This window comes from Corvus hawaiiensis, chromosome 1 (assembly GCF_020740725.1).
Source record: "Corvus hawaiiensis isolate bCorHaw1 chromosome 1, bCorHaw1.pri.cur, whole genome shotgun sequence".
NCBI classification, from domain to species: domain Eukaryota; kingdom Metazoa; phylum Chordata; class Aves; order Passeriformes; family Corvidae; genus Corvus; species Corvus hawaiiensis.
Window position 1 is genome coordinate 5,247,432 of NC_063213.1, and position 23,928 is coordinate 5,271,359.

Consider the following 23,928-nt stretch of genomic DNA (forward strand, 5'->3'; position numbering starts at 1 on the left):
AGGAAACAGGGATATAGAAATCAAACCAGTGACCCTAAATTCCAATAGAGAAATGTATTTGCTTGGAATTGAAATATGCTATTTGTTTGACATGGTCTGACGATATCACTCTGGTTTCCTCTGCTTCATCCATAGCATTTCACTGTAGTTGAAAAAGTAATCCAGTGTTTTCTAGGCTAGCTGCAACTTAACAATTATCTTAACGAGAATGACAGAACTTACAGAAATGTACCTGAAGCTGATGTGAGCAAATGTGGCTGGATATGAGACATCCTTCCCAGTCCTTCAGTAGGAGCTGTTGGCCCAGAAGTGGAAAATGTTTGTGAGATGAGCAGTCCCTGTGAGTTCAATTACTGCTTTCTGTGGTGGCCCTGGGGGATCCAGAGGTTGGTTACTACCAATTTAACCTTGTAGTTGCTTATGTGGCCCATTGGAAAATGTTCCACTCTGTATTCAGCAGAGATTTTGGCTCTGCAAAAGGATAAATTTCATGCAAACATTTCAGGATATAGGCATGAAACTAAATTCTTCAATTACTATTCTCAGACAAAAAATAACACAAATGGAATCAACTACAGAGGTGAAAAAAACCCAAACCAAACTTTTTTTTTTTCCAAGAAAAGGCAAAAGAAATTTACATTTGGGTGTTACTTATATTCCCTGGGAAGGGTCACTGCCTGTTGACTGAGTTGTGGGCTGTTTTCCTTTGCCTTATCTTCTGTACACACTTAAACTCTTTAGTTAGACTTCACCGTTTGCATGGGACCAAATTGATGCAGGAGAATCCCATCATATTTTGTAATTTTTTTACAGGAAGTGGCGTGTGCTTTTAGGAGAGCCATCCAGTGAATTGTTTTCAATTTCAGGATTTGATTTAGGGTGCTTTTTATATTTATGCTTTCAGCTTAGCAGCAAAGCATATAGCTGGACTATGCACTTGGGAGGTTTGTGTTGGCCTCCAAATAGAGAATCTGGTCCCTCAGCTGAGGCAGAGAGCTCTGCAGACTAAGGCTGCCTATTTGCCAAGCAGGTTTGCAGCCCAAGCCTTAAAATTAGTGCTCTGAAACTCATACTTGCTTCTGGTGAAACTTTATACTGAAAGCAAGACCTCAAGCCCATTAAAGAGATTAGAAAGACCAGATTTGTAACTTTCCCCTACTGCCTGAGAAATGTTTCAGGATGAAAAATGAAATGGGAATTTGCAGACACAGGTTTTTCTGTGGATACTTAAATGAGACTAATCCCTCTTTTCATACAAAGTTGTGCACCTATGCACAATGTCATCTGACCAACACAGCTGTAAATTTGGGGTATTGTGTTTTCAAAAGACTGCAGAGTCAGTACATTTGTTTACTGTATAAAATATACATAAAAGATGTAGGAAAAGAAAAAAAAAAGCAGGGAAGGTTCTCTCATTTTTCTATGTTTATATAATTGTTTGTCTCCTTATACACTTGCAAACAAATGCTTATAGTTCTTGAAGCAACTTGCAAATTGTGATTGAGTTGTCACATCTTGTGTGAAGTGACAAAAATTTATGAAGTCTTGTATCAATTGCATTGTTTTCCTTAATTCTCTTATTTACATTGTTCAGTATGTTTATTATGTGCACTATTTTAACTAATTGTGTGTTCATGGCACAATCAGAGACGCCGGTATGGAATAAATATGTTGAGTAAGTATCCTTGCTGGTTTACAGCCATCCCATCCTCATCTCATCCTTCCTCTTCCATTTGTTGTGTTCATATTTTCATCTTGTTTGCTCTTGTCTAATTTCTTTCCAGTAGTACTGACCATGGTATTTGCCCTCACAAAATGTTTTTCCAGGGAGTTGTTTCTGCCCATGAAAACTCCCTTAGCAAGCAAACTAAAAATTTTTAGTCCATGAATCTTAGGCTTATTGCTAAAGTCACCTTTTATGCTACATCTGGATGAAATCACATAGAGGACAACCCTGTTTGAAACTGATCAGCCTTCCACAGTTCCCATGCAAGAGGTGTGATGGTTGGACACATCAGAATAGGCTGATGGAGCTTAAGTTGAATTACTTCAGAGAACACCTCCTGAACATACTTACTTCTATCCTCAATCTGAAACTTAATGGAAGCAAAGGTTTCGTTTGGACTGAGTACAGTGTGAGAAGTGTTCCCCTGTAATCATTGGCAGGAATATTTTATGAGCATCAAATTATCTGGGAACACCTCTGTGAGAATTTCTGTCTTCTTAGCTTGACAAGCCTTCAGGATAAATAGCCAAGAGTTTGCTTGAAGGGGGTTATTTGTTGGTGGTGGGGTTTTTTAAATTAATTTTAGAAGAGGTTAAGGGGCTTCAATGAAATGAAAACCCATTTCATTTCTTTAAGTTGCTTTAAAATATTCCTTTTAGAAGCAGATACCAGATGCACAAGCTAATCAACCTACAGTGCATTAAGCAATTATTTTGGCTCATTGAACCAATCAGAACACACTTTTTATTTTTGACTGACATATGATAAACACAGCCATCTGCTGCTTCATAGCCTGGTGTTTGGTCTACTCAGGGCTGTAAGAAAAGACAGTAAAACGCCCTTATTTAGGTTCCATAAAATCATGCAGGACCCATCTTCTAGGCCATAAATTACTAATTATAGCCAGCACTGAACCAAATATTTCATCCCATCACAATAACATCCTAATCCCAGGATGTTTCGTGTATTTCTGTATAGTGTGGTACCCTCAAGTATGTCTGTGGCTGTCCTTTCCCCTGATGTTGTCCTTTTCCTGTTGGAAACTTTCATGACCATTGCCATGATGTTTTCTGCCAAAAATCACAGACGTCTCATCCATGTGATGATCTCATCAGAATTTGGTCAGTTGGTGTACAGCTGGGAATTCAAACATTCTGGAGGGAAATATCAAAAATGGTATTACTGTGTCTTCTGCAAGCAGGAGAATGTGGATGATTTTATCAGTGCATCAAGCAGAGCATGCAAGAAACATAGAGCAGAAGTGCAGATGGACTCCTGCAGCGTGGAGTAATTCCTTCCATGTTTCCTCTTCTCCCATGTTCCCTCATATCTCTCAGCTTTTCCTCCTCAAGTGCTTAGAATGAAATCAAAGTCAAGTACTTGGAGGAGCAAAATAACCCAATGAACTGTAATTCAAATTGATTAATACTGGATTTGGAGAAGATACATTTAATCCATTTTGTTCTGCTGTTTCAGAGACTCACAGGGGATAGAAGAATAACCTTGTGCAAATATTTGTCCTAGATCTTCCTTTAAAGCGTTTTCCTTACCATTTTGAAAAAAAAAAGAAATCAATTCAACTCTCCCCCACTAAAAATTTTTTTAAGAAACCTGACTTTTGTTGTTAAAGAAGCTGTTCAGTTGCTGGAGGACTTTGCCCGATCCATTTAGAATTAGATGATGATTATACAATCAATTAAACCCATCTGACATGCCGAATAAATACAAGTGCTTTATCATTTTAATGAGCTTATGTACTGTTAAGTATTTTTTTTAGTTCTTTGCATGTGTTTTCTGCATGTATTACTGAATGCACATGCTTAAAGAGACTGTCACATGGGTGACCTATATTCGAAATACCAGAGCAAAGCTAAATAGGAGCTGTGAAAAAGTTGGATACAAGATAATGCTCAGGTATATGGTCACAGAGGAGCTGTGAGACACATTTAATGCCCACTGCTGCACCAAAACTGTCCTGCTAATCCCCATTTTAACATGAAGGACACTGAGATTATAACACATGTGAGTAGCCCTACTGTGTGACACGATGGCAGGAGGGCATGAGATTTGCTACTATCTATGTGTGTGCCCAGTTGCAGATCAGTAGAATACAGCTAAACATATTTTATGCATAATATTCTCCCTTATATTGCCACCTTTAATGGCTTACACCATTTTTTACAGAATAGGAATCTTAACTGTTACAATTTTTTTTATGTATGATGGCACCAATTGATATTTAGGGACTGAACAGAAAACTCAATCCAGTGTTTCCAGTGAAAGTCCATAACGTCAGGATTTTAAGATTTGTGTTTTAGTGGATTTTAGGTGTTTGAGGTTTTTTAATAGGCTTTGGTGTCATCTGCATCTTCATCTGGAGAAAAGGAGTAGGGAATGCCAGTGGAAGACACTAAACATTTATTTCTTCTGTCAAGATATGTCCTAGAATGCCCAGTCCCATTGGGCTAGGTGTCTTGGGCAGCAGCATTAAAAAAGAGCTGTTGTATGCCCTGAACTCTGTCTCTGATGGCAGGTAGAGCCCTGGGTGAGTACAGATCTGAGAGCTATAAATCAGAGGCATTGCTGTCCTCCACAGAGATTTTGCTAAATTTTATTACAAGTGTCTTCTTTATTACAAAAGGTAAGATCTATGTTCTAGCCCAGATCATCACAGTCAAGAGGCTGTTGGTAATAACTTAATTTACCAGGGGAAAAAACCAGCCTTGTGTCTCCTTTACTGTCAGACAGGTCAAAGTTACTACACAGAGTAGTTAGGTGGGAGTTTTTCTGTTCTTTTTCGCTGAGGGAAATTTGTTGTTTAATTCTCAAGGCTTGTGCAATTTGCCATGGATGGTGAAACACAAGGGAAGTTGCAGCACAATTACCTTTTTTAGCTGATAAAACCAAGTGGTGGCATTTTTTTAATCTCCAAAATGTCTTGGGCAGGAAGAGATGAGGGGTATGAATGGAACAACCACCCTCCTTCCAACTAGAGAAACAAGGAGTGTGGCATAATGTTGCCCAGAGAGGTTGTGGACTTCACATCCCTGGGAGTGTTCAAGGCAGGTTGGATGAGTCTCTGACCAGCCTGGACTAGTGGAAGGTTTCCTAGTCATGGCACAATGAGCTTTAAGGTCCTTTCCCACCCACACCATTCCATGATTCCCTAATCCGCTCCTCTTCCACTGGAAATGGCAGGGGTTCAAGAGTCCTGTAGCACAGCTTAGCAGCAGTCCATGCTTGACTTAGCGAGTGAGGATTCATCAAAGGACACCCCGTGATGAAAATTATCTTCATTCTGAGATTGTCCTGAGTGCTCTGCTGTTTCTTACCTGTTCCTTGGTCTGCACACGAGGCTGCTCATGCACAGCCCAGTGCTGCAGCTGTGACTCACACGAGCAACCCCAGAGCTGTGCCCCTGCAGTTCCAGCTGTCTGCTGCATGCTAATTCTCTTGCTTCTTTGGCCACTCTCTCCCCCAGGTACACTTTCACTGGCATTTACACTTTTGAGTCATTGATAAAAATATTGGCGAGAGGATTTTGCATGACAGAATTCACCTTCCTTCGGGATCCATGGAACTGGCTGGATTTCAGTGTTATTGTTATGGCGTAAGTAGCACTCCTTTGTATTTTTCAAGGGAGTTATATGCAATAGAACTTTTAAAAAGATTGTCTGGATGTTCCTTTTTTTTTTTTTTTTCTTCACTCAAGTCTTACTGAAAATGAGAAAAGGCTGAAGTGTATTAGGAGGGAGGTGGTTTTTTTCCTGAGTGGTTTCAGAGGAAGAAGTCAGAGGAATTCTCTGAATTCACTACGCTATTTTGGAGAAATTATTTACTCTCTCTGTGCTCCACAGAGAGAGCTGTTTGTAAAATATCTGTAATAATATCTGCCTATCTAATGTAGTTTTGGGAAGCTTCAGACCCCTGAATAGAAAGTGTTGTAAGTGTGACTGAATACCCACGTATTTAAATCCCTATTTATACTCTATCTATCCATAACATCATCAAAGCTGTTTTCACGCCCCTCTCTTCACAAACTCATTTCACCTGGAAAGTAATTACTGTTTTACTATAGGGAATTAATTTGTAGTCCTCTGAAACTTGTTATGTATCTTGGGAATAGAAATTTGGCCCCCACCATGATATTCCTCTTCAGCTGTATGCTTCTGCCTAGATTATTAGAGTTCATTGAGGGCATGTGGGGTTCTGGTGATTCGAAGGAGGTGATGGATTTGCAACATCCAGACAGCTAAAAATACACAGGGGTAGAGGAGCAGTCAGCCAGCACTCACAGGGGACTTGGGGTCAGCCCAAGCTCTGGCCAAAGGCAGATGTCTGACACTGTTGGCACCTCCAGCTAAGACAGAAATCCAGATTTTATTCGTAGTCACAGAAGAGAGAAAATCAAGCAAAGAATGCATGTCTTCTGAACTGAAAGCTGGTAGAGATGCCTCAAAGACTCCACTTCCTAAACATGGAAGGATCTGATCTGATCTCCTTGGTTTTTTTCTGCTTAATGATACCTGTATTCAGTTCTGGGTTTGGGTTAGTTCTCGCTGCCATCTTTAAATCCCATAATTCACAGCATTAAGTGAGATTCAAGTGTGTTAGCACTGGCATTTCAGCTGAACTCTTGGGGCTGTGAAATTTGAATGGAACCAAAATCAGGAGAGAATATTCAACCAAAGTTAGCTCAAGCACCACTGAAGCTGAGTGGACAATTCTGTTAGGGTGCAGAGATCAAGAGCAGTATTCAGGAAGATTTGGATGATGCTCTTGGTCATATGGTTTAGTTTTAGGCAGTCCTGTGAGGAGCAGGGAGTTGGACTCCACAGTCCTTAGGGGTCCCTTCCCATAACTTGAGGTATTTTATGATTCTTTGGTTTTTAGCAGCATTTAGCAGAACAGCATGAAGATGTGTAAAACCCATGTGAACTTCCTCAGGAACACTCCTGTTTATTTCAGTAGCCTTTGGATCAAAGCCAGCCCTAGGCCAGGTCCTGGTATCTGTTACTGCATTCCTATGGATTTGGCTGAACTGACATCTGGCCACTATGATAAGCTTTAAAAAAAAAAAAAAAATCAGTGCAGATGGGGAGAATTTTTTGGAGGTCAGCACACATTAGGTATTTTTCTCAGCTAAACTTTTTCTCAAGCATTGCTAAGTGCAATTCCCCTGCAACATTTAGGGGCAGGACAACACCATAGAGTCACCAGCCTGCTCTCCTGTCTCCTGTCCATCAGGCAGGTGGTAAAAGCAGGGTATGGTTGTTCATCTGTTTGTGAGGTGGGACATGAGTTTATTTGTAGGTCTCAGAATTGAGCACAACGTGTAGAATTTCTGTGCATGGGTTCTCACTTTTCTGGAAGGAAGGAGGCTTCTGACAGTAAGGTAGAAAGAAGCAGAGAAAAGGGCAAGAGGAACCACAGCTTCCAGCTTTGACCATGAATCTGCTCCACCTCATCTTCTCAATTCAAGCAGAGGTTGAGACATCACCCCTGGCTCTGGGAGAATCTCAGAGTGAAATTCAAGTCTGAACAGTCAGTGGGGACCACAGTCTGAATATCCCTTATATTCCCTCCACATAATCTCTGGGTGTTTGGGATGTAGGGAGCAAGAAAGATGTGAAGGTTTGCACAGACCTTGAGGTGGACTGTTACCCACAGGGGAATTATTCACTCCCTGTTGGCAGGAACCAGGATTTGGTGCCCACAGGCTGTGGGTTTACCTCTTTTTTCTTTTCTAATTCTAGACTTGAATGGCCACTCAGTGCTCCAGCCCAAGGATCATGAAAAATCCTTAAGGCTTTTCTAGTGAGAGGCTTGAGGGTCTGTGCTTTCTTTCCTAACTACATTTCAATTTTCTTTCCAAATGGTATTTCACATCTTAGTTAGAACATCCCTAAAACAGGGGGACCTGCAACTGTGAACCATCAAGCTTCTTAACATCAAACTGTTTTATTTATATCATACTATCTGTTCAGAACCAGCATCCATTCCTATTGTTTCTTACTTTAGGGCATATTATAGTAAGCCTTTCAGAATGGAAAAAAAAATGGAATTCTGGAGTGAAAAAAGAAATAGGAAAGTGTTTCCTTGAGCCCACAGGCAGCAGTGAGAGAGTTAAAAGTGGCTGCAATATGATCTTCATACGCACAATGAAACCTCCTTCCCAAGTATGCAAGCAGCAGATAGTACAGAGCATTGGATAATGGAATCTATTCTGATATGATTTAGCCTTCATACAAATCCAATTTGCAAGTAATTTAAAGGAAGATGGATCACACAGGTAACTCTGGTGTTGTCTTTGCTTGTAGCCTATGTGCTGCCAGAGGTGTTTCTGTATCTGCAAACAAAGATGGCCTGAGGATTCAAAATGGAGGAGCCTGATAAGGGGCCATGAAATTCAGATGGATCAAGGGTTTTGAACTATCAGAAAATATGATTATTTCACTGATGGATGTTACAGTGGGAAGACCATCATTTGCTTTGGAGTTATTGCAAAACAGCTTCCTGTGTTCTCTTTCGGGCAGAAACAGATTGGGTCACAGAGAGTAGTTTTAAATAGCACACTGGAGAGTAAGAAGGACTGTAGGTTTCCAGGGCTTTCCTCCTGTCCTGTGCTGGTGGACACAGCCATGGCTTGTGTCCCTCTCTGGGACCATGGACGGGTTCAAGGGAAATGATGAAACTGCTCCTGTTTAGATCCCTCTCTCCCAGACTCGGGAGTACTTGACAGGACAGGTGAGGGAGAGGCAGCTGTGACTCTGGGTTGGAAAGTGCCCAGTCAAAATCTTAAAGACAGTAAGCAATTCCTTGGATAATGGGAAAATTCAGGATGGGAATTCCAGTTGCTTCTCACTCACTGGTACAGAAGAACTGGTCAGCAGCAACTTGATCGAATAAATGACCAAAATAAATCTTAATTAACTTATTATAAGCAGCAGTATTATTTGCTTCATGTGCTTGTTCATGTATTTAAAATGTGTTTTTACAAATCTCTAGTTAGCAAAACCATATTCCCATCCTATTGCTTCTCCCCAAATTATTTTTTTCCTCCACCTTTTGTGCTGCAGAAGAGTTTGGGAGAGAAGCACAGGGTAAAGCTGGGGAGGAAACAGGTAAATCGTTGCCCAGACTCCCCTATGAGATTATGAAGAGAAACAATATTGTTCTTTCAGGCTATAATCTGGATTAGTAGATATGGAGAGGATGCTTTGTCCTCCCCAGTGGCCTTTGGACAAAGCCCACTTAAGCAGGCTTTGTAAAATAACCAGGTGAGTTTTTTCCTTAACATGTAGAAACAAATGCCCCAAAGAAGTAGGGCAGTTGAATGAAATTTGGTAGAATTTTAGAAGTGAAATTCAAGGGTCCAAGACTGGCTTGGAGGAAATAATTTTGTACAACACCGATAAAACGAAAATCATTCCATGAACAGAATGTTCCCTCCTGGGAACATTAGCTCAGAGGTGATGGGTCTCCAGGATGACCAAAAGAGGCATGGCAGGGAACAGCTGGGATTGGTATTTTAATCATAAATAGGTTTTTTAGTAGGATGGCAGTTATATTCTTTTATACTCCATCTTCCTGCAGCCAGAGGGCATGAAATTGAAATACAAAACAAAATACAACTTAAAGCATCTCCTGAACCCAAAATTTGCTTTACCACAGAATACAGCATCTTAAACTAAATAACTCAGTTGAAATGTTTGCACTATTTCGCTATGTTGTCCTATTTGTAGTTTTCAGAAGCTATTATGTGAAAATTACTTGAGTATTCAAAGCCTTTATTTTTTTTTTAGAGCAGCAAAATAATTCTTAATATCTCCAATAATGTAAAGAATTTTTTTCTTGTTCAACTACATGATGGTAAAAATCTTTAAAGTATTTATGGCTGAACAGAACAATAACAGAGTTTACCCAGTAGTTTTAAAGAATTGATGCCTATTAGAAAAGTTTAATAATTCAAGTAGCATTTGAAATGATGTGCACTAATAAAAACCCCAGGGCAAATGGCATCAAAGAACAGCCTGAAAAGTGGATGCACCTCTCATTCGGCTGCGTTCGCTCCCACTGTGTATGAATGCTTTCTTCATTCAGACAAGTCTCATACTCTATTGTATAATTCCAAATAACTGTGACTTAATTCTACAGGTATGTAGGAGAATTTGTGAATGTAGGCAGTGTTTCACCTCTTCGGACTTTCAGGGTATTGAGAGCTTTAAAAACTATTTCAGTAATCCCAGGTAAGACGCCCTGATCCTTACGTTTTGGCTCTCAGCTACAAGTGATTCTTTCTCTGTCTCTCTTTGTCCCTTTGATTGTTGTTTTTCTGGCTGGTGTTTTGTCATTGTCTGTGTGTGACTTTCCCTTGTTACAGATACATAACTGAATTTGTGGACCTGGGCAATGTCTCAGCCTTACGAACGTTCAGAGTACTGCGGGCGCTGAAAACAATCTCAGTCATTTCAGGTGAAAATCAGGTTAAACACTCGGGCTGCAGTTAAAGCCTACATGCCATTTCCACGAGTAAACACTGTAATTACAAAAGACTTAACCATAGATACTGATCAGGAAATGGAGGAATGTAGGGAATGTGACCTGTCAATAGAATACATTTTTTTAATATGTTTTTCCAATATGGTTTTTGAGGGCAGACGGAATGAGAGTGCCTCCAAAATTACGGTCCTCACAAGTGCTGCAGTAAGAATGGTGGCTCGTGAGTCGCAGACATAAAGTGCTCATTTGTGAACCGTATGAAAATGGCAATGAAAATCTTTTAAAGCCTTCGGATATTGATTTTGAAAAATGGAAGGTTAATGACCTCAAAATGCATATTCATGTTTAAGGGCACATCGATAGAGGAATCTAAATCTGTGCTATGAGCTGATGTTTCAAGACCGCAGGCACAGATAGCCTAATTTGTCATGGTGTTTATCCATTTGCATGCGATAGAAACACTGCTGAAATTTTGGGCATTGAAGAGATCAGAAAACATTTCATTACTTGTTTTGGTAGCTTCAGCATTTCATCGACTCATGTTTTCATACATTTTCAAGGATATGATTTCTCCCCTCTTCCCCCACTCCAAAAAAAAAAAAAATCAGTGTTTTACTACACATCTGGTGGTGAAAGAAGCTCTTTATATAATCTCTTACTATTAAAAAAAAATATATATATTTTATTAAGTAATTTATGCAGAGATTAGTCCACTGAGGACTAACCATATGACAAACTTTCTTGCTGAGCATTATCTATGGACAGGTCTCATTCAGCCTCAGTGTTTAACATCTCCAACCTGCATGACAAGGTAGAGAAGGTAGCAAAAGCCATGCATGGTAGATCCTATCCGTGATAATCCTGAACAGATGTTGGTAATTACATATCAAAAATATTCAAAACACCGAGAGAACTGCTCAGATTCTCACTCACAGATCTTTAAGGTTAGAAAGGTTTTTCTTCCCACTCTGTTATGCACATCCACAATATAATATGAATCTAAACAAATTCTGTGGTGTAAACTTGCAGGGACATGTATTAAAACTAATCACTAGCACTCACATGGGATATAAACTAGAAATGGGAATCCAGAAATGGAGGTGTTAAGAAAATATATATATCTGGGTCTAGAGTGTGGTCTCTCATCCCACTACCAAAGTAATGAAAATTAGGGGAATTCCTGGGAAAGCAAGGTACTTTTCATTGAAAATGTATGTCCAAATACAGGTTTTAAAGAATACTCTAAGATGATCATTCATTAGGTCATTGAAATCTGTCTTAATTTTTGTCTCTAAGATTTAAAGAATAATCTATTGGCAAAAGGTTGTGGGTTTTTTTAAGGTTCTCTAATTGAATTTCCACTGAGAAAGGATTTTTATTTTTCTTGGGAAACAAAGCTGAGCACAGCTTTACAGATCATGTGAGATGGTAGTGGCTAATCAGAGAGAAAGCCAGAGTTTGTTTCCTAGATTCCTTTGCTAGCAATTTGAAGACTAGACTTGGAGGGACATCCATCTCCAGGGGACACCTTTCACCTTACATCTTGTCTCAAGCTTGAGCCTCTTCAGAGCAGAGCCTGTTAGTTTTTCTGAGTTATATATATAACAATTTTCTGCTGTCCTGTATCAGAGGAGGAGCTGAAGCTTGTTTTACAGCAAATGATAAAATTTGACTTAGTCGGGAAAAATTTGAGTACTGAGATAGAAAAAACCAGATTCAAATACACCAAAACCCTTCAGTGATATTAAACACTGAGTTGTTCCATTTGTTGGTTAATAGGGAAAAAAACCCCAAAACAAAAAAACAAGAGGAGTATTATTTATTCAAGTAATACATAATAACTCACATTCTCTTCTTTCATTCTGACTGAATATTTGATTAGTTTTTTTGATAACTGCATTTTTATGTACAAGTCCCTAAATTATTTGGTGAGATAACTGCATGAAGATATGCTAATCAAATATCTGGCCTTTGATTTTATCATCAAGATTACCTGTGCCCTGAGTATGTTTAAATTACAAATGTGGAGAGCTACAAATTGCCATAGCTGCCAGTGAAACACAGACAAGGTGGGTTTTTTTTAATATTAGCAGATACTTTCAGAGTAGTCAGTTCATCTTTCATTTAGGCACATATATTTTAACAGATATACTGGGCATGATGCTGTGGTTTATCTGGAGATGAGTCTGAGTTTTTAATGATAGCATAGGGTTATGCTGAGGTGAAATATTTTCCCCCAACAGGCTTAAAAATGAAAAGATGGTGAACATTAATATCTTTCATGAGATCTTTGGGGTTAATTGCAATAGGAAGGAAAAGGTGGTTGTTATTTTGGCTTCCTCTTTCACATCTCAGGTGAAAAACACCAAGTTATACTCTCCTTTGGAAATATCTGAGCTTTCCCTCAATAAAATTGATCACTTTTCCATCAGGTACTTCTATTTGCACAAGCGCACTTGAACTCACCGTGCTCAGTGAAATTGCTTACGGAAAGCCACGGGCCAAGTCCTCCGTGGTGCAAGGCTTCTGTCCAGCAAAGCACTTAGAGGCTGGTTTACAAAGGCATTCTGCTTCACTTGGAATCAATGAATTTCTCTATTGACTCCAGAGGGAGTCAGTAAAGCTGACAATTAGTGCTTTTAAAAATCTCACCTACCTTTAATGTCTGGCTCTAAGTGCTCAGGCAGGCACAGGGATATTTAGGGGGACATGGGCTTACAGGGCTGAAAAAGATCTCCTAGCTCAGAGTCCATTCCCCTTGCCCAAGGCTGCATTTAGTGCAGCTCAAGCATGGCATGATATTTATTGCCTAGCTTCTTCAAGCAGTCCTTCAAAGGTGGAGGTCCCAGGGTCTTCCTGAGAAGTCCAGGAACTGTTCCAGCAACTCATTGCTTTTGTCATTAGAAGAATTGTCCCGGGAGGATGGTTGCAATCCAGATCCAACAACACAAGTGTGTTGCATCTACCAGCAAGCTTCTCTCTCAGTGGAGAGCTGGGGCTCAGTTTGGGTGCCATAATGCCAATATCTCCCTCTCTAAATGTCCATGGACCTGCAGCTGCTGGCTCTGAAGCCAGCCTCCCTCTCTCTTGCTGCATTATCAGCTCTCCCTTTTTTACTCTGGGTCTGTGTAAGACATCAGGTCAGTGCCTTACCTCCTGTCGCAGCCCTTAACATGCCAGAAGACCGTCATGGAACCACTCAATTTTGACTCTTCTGCACTAAACACACCTATTTCTTCCTGTTTTCCAGTTGCCCACGATATTGAGAGGAAAGCAAGCTTTGTACAGGTTCAGGTGCTTAGAAATTTTCTCTATGGGAGCATTTTAAAACCTTTAACTCTCAGTGATTTGATTTACTAATTGGCGTCTTGCATGTTGCCACGGCAACTGGATTCATTTGTTTTTCCATCTAGATAGGAACCATGGTCAGCAGCAGAACAACCCACTGAAGCCATTCATTTATCTCCCATTACCTTCCCATTACCAGCGTATCCAAATCCCAGTGTGCTCAATAGGAACAACAACAGAGGGTCTTGAATAGTATTTTATCCTCGTGGAAATCACCGATGTTTTTGAGAAGTACTAATTGAGATAACATAAACCCTGAGGTACACCCTCTCCATTAAAAGACCACAACATGTATCATCATCATCATCCCCAGGATTTTGTAAACTGCCTGTATCCAGAGAAGCTCCACTGCTCTTTCTGGAACAGGCGTGTACACCACGGGCATCTCACACGACACGACAGGATACCGGGGAAAGGTGACCTCATAGAAAATTGGGCCAAGGCACTTTGGGGCCTGATCCAGCTCCCATTTAAGTTAGTGTGAGACTAAAGGCTATAAATAGTGCTGTGAATGTTATCCAGTGCCTCAATGATAGCCAGAACAGGGCTTGGAGAACGAGAATTAAGACTGTGTGGAGGAGACTGACCCTCGTTCACTGCTTCAATCTCGCTGGAGTCCTGCTGCAGAGAGATAGATGTCACCCTTTTGGTGGATAAATCAGTTAATTCAAGAAGTAACTACCCCAGAGGTCAGAAAAAGATGACATATTTCTGTTTTCCTTGGAGACTGGCATGGCAGTCACTTCTCCACGCAAAGCTAGCGTGCAGGAATGCTGACACCAATTCATGTTTACCAGCATGTTGTTAAACTCTTTGCTGCCCCATGTCTCAGTAACTAATGACAAAATACACTCATCAACGGTGAGCCCTTCTCTCCCTACACACGTGACTGGTGCAGACATTTTACAGGACAAAGGTGTACCCTCAGGGAAAGGAATGGGCTTGGTAAGGACAATCCTGCTGCAAGTCACTCTCTCTTTTATTTTTTTTTGGTGGTTTTTTATTTTTCTTTTTCTCCCTGCTTGTTTCCAGACCGTGCATGAACGTATCTGATGTTCTGTAGGTGATTGCCAACATCTGGTATGGATGTCATACTGAATTATGCTAATACTTCCTCACATCTCGCATAAGGAATGGATGGTGTTTTGGGATCTTGCCATTTGTCATTGTTTGGTGTTGCTTGCATTTTCTATGGTTTCTGCTTTGCATTTGAAAAATGATTATTTGATTAACCTCTGAATGTGATAATTTCTACCTGCCTTAACAGGAATGTTTGGGCCAAATTCTTCTTGCTCTCTGCAGATGTCAGGCTGCCTATACAGCCCTCATTCCACTGGTTTTGGATCTCGTGGTGTTTTTCATGTCATGCAAGCAGGATTTGGCCCAGAGGTGTGGAAAGAAGTCAGTGATTCAGAAAAAGCCTGTTACTGATTTACTCCACAGGGAGTAATCTATAGACCCGTTGTCATGAACAGGTGTAGATGTTACTCAGCTTTGGACCAGATCCTCGGGTTTTTTCTGCATGCTGCCTGGTTTGATGTTTGACTCGCAAGAATTAAGTAAATGCCTTTAATGCCCCATAAATAGTATCTTCTATTAAGCTATATTGCAGTGCTCTCATTGGCACTATTTCAAAGAAGGATTATTTATCCAGAAGATTTAACCACGCTCTAAATTTGAATACAGCTAGCATTGCTTTTACAAAACATGGGATTGATAAAGAGAGATGCAGAGCACCTGCAAGAGGTCCTGGCTGCCCTTAATTCCCCCCTAGCCCTTCCATTTTGGAGGCACAGAAAGTTTAAATGAACAATGGATTTTATATTTTAGTAAGCCATGGCACTTATTTGTGTCAACCACCTTGATGGATGCTACTTAATTTTCTGAGAAAATTTTGTTTTTAAAGGGTGAGAAAAAACAGTTCAACTGGAAGTATGACACTTTCCAAATGGTTTTCCTAGAAAGTTTTAACAAAGGTCCAGGAGACAGAGTACAAGTTATTTTTAAATGGTCTTTAATTACAGAAATTGTATTACTAAAGCATCATCTTAAATTGTTCAGAAGCTTGTAAGCTGTGAAAACAAAAGAAAAAAGAATTTAAAAGGAACTAAAGCATAAAAACCTCCCATAAAGAAATATTTGATACCTGCAAGGAATGAACTTGTAAAACTAATAGTATAGGATTGCTATTCTATTTAAAACTCCAGCAAGTAATCTGGGAGAAAACATGTTTCATGAAATGACCTTGAAATTGGCAACACTGAGGCCTGATTTTGAAAACAGATAGTCTTTATTGGTGACTAGAATTTCGTCGGGTTTTTTCCCTAGTGTTATCCCTATTCACATTAGGACTGCCGTTGTCCTTGCCCATATGAGTAAGATTAATCAGTGCACTGAGATGATACAAACACAAACTCCAAGTTTGTATTTGTGTAACAGACAAATAAATGTTCTGCAGGGATTTCACAGGGAGTATGGCAGAAAAAGAACTTGTGGTATTTTTTCCTGTTCTGAAGACTCCATTTGCATTTGGATTTCCCAAATTTACCCAACTTCAGTGAAGCAACATCTGTGTATTCAAAGGACAACCAATGATAAGAATCACTGAAAATATTTCAGATTATTAGATTAAATAAAATTTTAAAATTCTAGTGCATTTGCAAATCTTTTTCCTCACCTCACTACTTGTTTAAGACCTGGCTGTCTTAAAGGTCTTACAATGCTTGGCAACAGTGACACCCCAGAAAGTCCTTTCAGAATTGGACTTCATCTAAAATTACTTCCCATTCAGGTAAACATTTTATTCAAGACTAGATTAGCAGAAGAGGGTTCATTTTTATTTAGGCATCAAAACAGGTAGCCAAGCCTACAGATGGGTTCAAATATTCAAAGTCAGCCTTTTTCAAAGTATCTGAGTGGAACTGACCTCATTTGTAAAATCTCTTTCTGGTGAGGAGGAGAGGTAGCATGAAAATCCACCTTTTGCCTAATGTTTGTCCTGAAATAATTTATGCTTTATTTTTGAGCAGAGCAGGGAGCTGTCTAACCTCGCCCTCATAACCATGCCATAAACTAATTTTAGAGAGGCAAACAAAGAATTTTATAGGCTAAGCTCCCCACACCTCCTGGGTCAGTGCCTTTTGGTGAAATGGGCCATTTTACAGATATTAATATGATTCACAGATTAGCAAAATCCTATGCAGGAGTGGCGTATTTCAGGCTGCTGGATGCAGGGACTGCTGCACCTGTTGGCCATTCCAGCAGCTCATCCTCATTGGAGAAACTCTGACGTCCCCTCATTCTAACCACAGATTTTTAAGCAAAGTCAAAAGCTAATTTTGCTTTCCTGTGAGTCCTGAAGTACATTTTCTTATTATTTCCAATTACACAGCACTAGCTCAGCCTTTGTGGCTGCCAAACTCTTGGGGTGGAATTCCAAGGAACTGAGATTTAATGTGTATGATCATATTCAGTGAGCAAATCAATGTGCTTCTGAATATTGCCCAGGAGAATTCCTCCTGTTTCCTCTTTTCGTTTTCTTTTTTTCCATTCAAATCAATTTCTCTTGTTGCTGCCACACTGGTGACACAGATTATCAGAAGCAGTTATTACTACTTACCAGTATTAATTGAATATAAATAGGAAAGAAATGACAAAATTGCCACCAATGTGCAGCTGATATTAATGTCCAGCTACAGCACACCAGTTTAGAAGGGAAGGGTCTTTTTTTAAACAGGAATGGGGTTTTCTGTTGTAATCATGTAACATTCAATCAGCTCAAACACTACTGATCTCCAGGATCACTTCAAAAGCAAGAAATATCACTTGAGAAAACTGTGTAATTATCTGTATCAGAATATTTATGGAAGAATAAACTGAAGGTAGTGTTACAGGGTGAAATAATAAAGGAGAAGCTAATTTGTGTTACCCAAGCCTTTGGTGTTATGCAATAGGATGATTTATCTACTTTGGCAGCATATTATAAAATGATTAACTTTTCCCAGGTATTGTTGGAGCCTCAGGTTGTTTTACTCGAATAATTTCCACTGCATTTATTTGATTGCCAGTATTTGGCTTTTTTTCTAATCCCAAATTCTTGTTGTCTTAAGCAAATGAATTGAAGGCAGAGGAATTATTCATGTGAGGACAGCATGTTGGATTTGGCACTAAAGTATGTAAAATAATCAGGGAATAAACAGCATTTCCATACCTCTTCGTCTGTTTATGTCAGGGATAAAGCTACCAGAATCACCTGAGAGATTTAAAAGTAATTCATGTTCTCAAAATTCAATGGGATTTAGGCTTTACTGCCTTTACTGCAGCTCCATGAAAATATAAAACACATTCCGTATTTTCTTTATCCATGGATATTTTTGTATCTCGCTGTCCCTCCATCCAGTGCTTTCCCTCCATTTTTAAATTAGTGTTTGTGCAATGCCAGGACTTTTGTCCAAAAGCAGACCAAACTATACATTCATAGTGATCACTCGTCTCTTGTTTCTGATGTCCACTTGCAAACACTTCCTCAAAGCCCTTCCGATTTCCATTTCCATGGAGATTTTCATCATGAAAAGCAGCTGTTTGCAGACATATTTCAGTCTCTCAGTCTATAAACTCTTGGCTTTTATCTCCCTAGGACTGAAGACCATTGTAGGGGCACTTATCCAGTCTGTTAAGAAACTTGCAGATGTGATGATCCTGACCGTTTTCTGCTTGAGTGTCTTTGCCCTCATAGGCCTCCAGCTCTTCATGGGCAACTTGAGACACAAATGTGTCAGGGATTACACCATGTTTAACTTCACCAATGGCTCCTTTTACTTGGATGGTAGGATGTGGAACAACTCAGAGGAATTTCTTAGTGATCCAGGTAAGCTCTTCTTTGTCCTGTAGTCTGGTTTCTGGTCATTTGAGGTTTTATTTTTTGTTTGTTTGTTCTGTGTTGTTTGGGTTTTTTTTTTTAATTATATTGACTAAGATCTGTATGTGAGTCAGCCAAATGTGACTACTGGCTCTTCATGATGTCAATGTGGTTTTGAAAGACCTTGGAAGTTTTTTCTGAATCTCTATGGTGCCTTCCTAGTTCCTGCTGAAAGTACTTCTGGTGCTTCCCTATGATGTCCTAGTTGCATCACTGATGACTTTCACAGTTTTAGGGTGTCTTATATATTTTAAAACTCTCTTTCCTGGAATTGAGCAATCACATGAAAATTTCAGCTCTGCGTATGTGGGTCTGGTTTTCACGTTGTTTCTCTGAAGACATTTTATATCTCTTGCCTTTTCTAGCAAAAGTTCAAAATTTGAGTTAATGATCTTAAAGCCAAAAGGTAAAGCAGAGCAATTCAGTCTTTATTAATCTGAAAAATCCCAAGAGAATTCTTTTAAGGAAGTCTTATGCTGTTTGGGCCCTAACTCATTACTGGGTTGGGCCATCCTGTATGTGACCAGTGACCTTTGGTATTTTATTTATTTTAAGGAGAAAAATGACCACATAGTCAACTCATTAACTGGAATTTTGGTTGAGAGACAGTGACACAGTGTCATGGGGTACCTCTGCTCTGACTGTGTGGACCTTACAGTCCTACATCTCCAGCCATTCACACTGTAAAAACCCCACATCTGACTCATGGAAGTTGCCTGGCTTGACCCAGGGCCCTGTTGAACCAGGGATTAGGCCAAGGGCAGCCCCACCATTCTCCACTGGTGACTTCTGGACCTTCTGCTCAATTCCTCTCCCTGTGGTCTGAGCAGTGCTGGAAACAGTGGTGTTAGAAAGGTTTTGTTCAAGGAATAAAAAGCTCGACATGGGTGTCTTTAAGGCATGATGTGGTTGATGCAGCATTGTCACAAAGCTCTGGCTGAATGGGGGTTGTCTTTGGAACTGCCCCTGACCACCAGATTATGTGTCCTCTCAATGTCCCTGTATCAGAGGCCCTTATCAGCTGAAAGGGGAAAGAGCTCTTGGACTTTTCCTGGATGATGTGGAACCTGCTGATTACCCTATCCATGTTCCCTTGAGTTCCAGTTTGGAAACATGGAGTGAGGAAATAGCAAAGGTATTTGTGCACCTGTGGTGGACTAAGGCACTTCAGGGCTCCTCTAGCCACAGATAACTGAGAGCTGTGTGAGGTGCTGCTTTCCCCTTGTCACAGAGGCATTGAGGGATAAAACAGTGATGGCTGGAAGCATAAAGCCCTGCAATAAAGGTGAAAGGAAGAAATGGAGCTGTGGAGATAGTCTGGCTCTGGAAATGGAAATAGGGTAAATGTGACACAGGATAGTCTGTGTTAAAATACAGATAATGTCAGGGCCAGCTGCAGCATTGCTTTAAATGCAAGGAATTTTACAGCTGCTCCAGCATACCATGAGCAAGTTTATTTATGTGGTCCTGATATGGGGAGGAGGGCAGACACTCCCAGAAATCCGTATGGGAAATCCAGCAATGGTTAATAGGGTCATGAAAATATACTTGCTATCACTAGAGGAGATTTACCTATTACAAAGATAATCAACTTGGTGAGATAATGGATTAAAGTGAATTAAATTTTAACCATGTGGCATTACAAGGAAGTAATAATAATAATAATATAAATTAATATTTACATAATATCTGAGGATAAAGACATGGTGCATTATGGCAAGCAGTTGTCACTTACTATGGATAGACAGAAATTATTTAAATAGTTAAAGCATTGAGGCAGTGCAGCAGACTCCTGAACACCTAAAAGAAGAGTAGATTTATAAGAAAAAAGTAGTGACCTCTGAATAAGAACAATGAAGCCTTCCTCAAAATGCTGAAGAAGGAGGCTTAGCTGTTAGGCAAGAAAGACCAATATAAAGTAGGATTTTCATTTAATGTTTACTATTGCACTAAAGCAATTCAGAAATGGAAGGACTGGCTCATTTTGTGACTAGATGGGATAGTGCTTTGTATTTCATTTTGCATAAGTATTATGGTGAAATGAAGTGACCGTTTAAAGGAGAGGCGCTGACCACAATTTAATAACAGTCCGAATTTCAAGTACTGCAGGGAATTAAGCAATACATACAGTTAGATTAAAGTGTAGGCAGACCAAATTAGATAAAAGGAGGACTATATTAAGAAGCAGAATCGTGTCAGTGTTTACTCTGAAGAAGAACTAGAGAAGAAAATTGGCCAACATGTTGAGATAGTAGAGTTCACTCGAAGGGAGCACAGACAATTACAAGAGCTCTCTGGAGATTTCAAAACCAGTGTGGCTGAGTCACTTAGTTTGGAGCAGGGATGTTAATCTAAAAAACCCAGAAAAAAGAAACCTGAAGTACTGTTAGAGATCCATAATAGTACTTTATAGAAAAAGGGGGATGTAAAGAAATAAAGGAGTGAAAACCACTGAAAACTAAAATTGGAGAAATTCTTAATTCTATTCATCAGGGCACCAAAACAGAGAATTAAAATGAGGTGATGTGACAGTTCTGCTCTTCTTGGAGAGCAAAAATTTGCTTTGGATTCTTTAAGAGTGTTTTTAATGTTTTAAAGGGCAGCAGGGAGTCTCTGAAATGGCAGCAGCCTCCTCCTGTGCCTTTGAACCTTTTTTTGCAAGAATGAAAAAACAAAAATCAGTAAAACCCCTTAAAAGGGTAATACGGGGAAGAATTGCTTGGTGCTGCAGAGGAAATAGTTGAGACTGTTAGTCATGAGGTGTGAAGAAAGATAAGAACTCAGTTTTGAGTCTTTCAAAGCCCTTTTCACTTTGAGATAACTGTGTGCTGTGGGCACTTGCTACAAGAGACATTTTGGTTTGTCTCTGGGACAGCCATCTGGGATGGCCTGGGAGAGCTTCAGGTCTGCTTTTTTATTCAAAACTTACTTCGTATCTGGACAGAGTTCTGCAGTCTTTCCTTAGCTGCTTTCAGCCTCCAGTCTGGAAATTTTTTTCTCATCTCTCTTCTCGATCCTCTCATTTTGGTTTTATATACGGGGAAAAAAGTCAGTTTGCAAACTTAGCATCATCACTGGCTTAACCACAATTATCAAGAGTGGTAACTCTTGATTTTTGGTTGATCCTTGAGGAAATAACCACCACGATCCCAGACTTCAGGAGCTCCTTCCCTTAACTCCATACTCAAGACCCAGAGGTGCTTTCCTCTTCTACCAGTGTCTTCACCACAATTAACTTGGTTGAGGTGCAGGTGCTGCTTGGCCCCTCTGCTGCCCCTATTCCTGCCTCCGCCTCCAGGAAAGGCAGAGTACCAGCACTAGTAGTGGTGGTGTAGGAATTGTACTGGCAGAAGAAAAAACCTATTTTTTCCCCTAAATCTTGTCAGTCCTGCATTGCAAGGTTGCTAATGTTGAGAATTTTGGGGTTTTCCCCTCCTGTCTGCCACGAGATGATCATACGCTGAATCCCATAAGGAATTCCTGCCTGTCCACCCAACACTGCTTGTTCTTGCCATCATTTCAATGGCTTCTGCAGCTGGAGGAAGTGCCAGGAAAGTTGGGAAGAAAGAGGCAAAGCTTACAAGCATGGAGATCCAGTGGAAAAATTCAAACTGGCTCCTATTCAGGTTCACTAAACACTGGAATACAAAGTCCTAGAATACAAAAGTGTCAGCAAATATTCCTGATTAGACTGTCAAAAAGGGAAGTGTCCTGGCACTGTGATTAAAAGCTTAATTCTGTGAAAGAAACTTCTGCTAAGTTACTGTGGGTGCCTCTGGTGTCTCAGCTTAATTACTGAGCACAGTAGTCATCATAAGATGAGACAACTTTTTAGTCTTTCCTCAACTCACAGTGGAGATGCAGGTCTAAAATCTGCCTCTTCATGATGAACAAGAGAATTTTTATATTCTTTCCACCCTTTTAAATGGCCCACAATTTAAACAGCAACCTCTAAGAAGGCTTATCAGAAAAATTATTCCATTCCGTTTTTGTCTACAATGAGCAATGCTTACCAGTGCAAACCTAGAGAGGAGAAAAAATGAAGATTAAGGCAGAAGCAGCTCATCCGGTCTCCCAGTTTCCTCTGTATGACTACTCTTTGAATGAATGGATTGAGGGATGAGAGACAGCTGAGCATCAGATAAAACCAGACTAAAAAATCCTTCATGTCAAGTGCCAATGGTAAAATTAGAATCATTCATCTGGGAGAACAGTGACTACTGATAGGTAATTATTTTCCTACCTGCGGTTCTAGATTTGGTAAGAGATTGCGATCAATAAGCCCAAGGAGGATTATTTTTAGACATTAATAATAACAAACCTGGAAGACCGAAGTTTTAGATGCAGCAGTGATTGTATACAAAAACGAAATAAAATGGGAAAAAAAATGTTGAAAACAATCATGGTTTACATCCACAACATTATGAAAATTATGGGATCAATATATCAATATCAAAGTCGTTGAGCTGTTGGTTATCATTAGAAGAGTTAATAGTTTATAAATACCAGCTGACTGAAAAACTGTGAGCCTAATTTCAATACTTGTAAAGATTCCTGGGAAAGAAGCTCCAAATAACAGTCTTGAAAGCCTGTCTTGGGCTGTGGTGTTTAAATGAAGGACGTATTTGATGAAGTGAAGCTTTATGAACGTGTGAGAACCAATCAAAAGCTATAGAATGTCAGATATGTCACTGGCCTAGAGATGGACCAGTGGGCTGAGTGTAGTTGATTCATGCAGCTGATGATTTTAGAATCTTTAATGTCATTTATGTATTCCATTATGAAAATGGATTATTGACTGGTCAGTAAGTAGAAATCTGAGTCCTTTTGTGAGCAGGGCCTAATGTAAGGGCTGAACACGTAAGAAAAAATGCTTTAGAAAAGAACCTTAAAAATATAATTAAGTTATAAAGTCGCTTATGGAATGACAGTCTTAAACCCCAACATTTTCTTTTTCTTTAGACTAAATACCTTGTTTAAGACACTCTGAAACAGTCTTGTTTTCAAAGTGTTCTATATATGTTTTCTCTCAAAATCAGAATCTTTTAAGGTAAAAAAGAGCAACCCTGTAATTTTCCTTAGATAGTGCTGTCCAAGCAATTGATATTAAAAAAATATTAACGAGTAAGAAGAATGAATATTCAAGCTTTATGAACATTTTACTGGGAGGAATCAGCTACTGTTTATATAGTTTAAAAGAGGTATTTCAGGGCTGTTATTTTTTTCTTCCAGACTAGTTTCTTTCATTTCATGGCAGTGATTTTTCTCTTCTTCTAGACTCAAATTGTGTATTTAACAAAGGTCTGGGGAAAAGAACAAAACAACTTTAAGTAAAAAAATAAAAATCCAAATCAAGATGAATGTAATATCTTTTATGTCACCTCCAGTTAGACCTGAAAAACTTATGGTTGCTTCAGGTTCTAGGTTTGGAAAG

At 39.6% G+C, this 23,928-nt stretch overlaps 1 protein-coding gene across 5 annotated transcripts in view; it reads left to right on the top strand.

Moving 5' to 3' along the window:
* The window catches only part of LOC125333446 (sodium channel protein type 5 subunit alpha-like), a 216,089-nt gene that overhangs the window by 46,533 nt on the left and 145,628 nt on the right, over positions 1-23,928 (top strand). For 4 of the 5 annotated variants that reach the window (XM_048319370.1, XM_048319497.1, XM_048319582.1 and 1 more), the window contains exons 4-7: positions 1,586-1,675; positions 5,208-5,336; positions 10,110-10,201; positions 18,213-18,443. In XM_048319370.1, the coding sequence (XP_048175327.1) occupies positions 1,586-1,675; positions 5,208-5,336; positions 10,110-10,201; positions 18,213-18,443 (542 nt within the window). Of the gene's footprint in view, positions 1-1,585; positions 1,676-5,207; positions 5,337-9,883; positions 9,976-10,109; positions 10,202-18,212; positions 18,444-23,928 lie in introns of all 5 variants that reach the window. The other variant, XM_048319415.1, reaches the window with a different exon arrangement.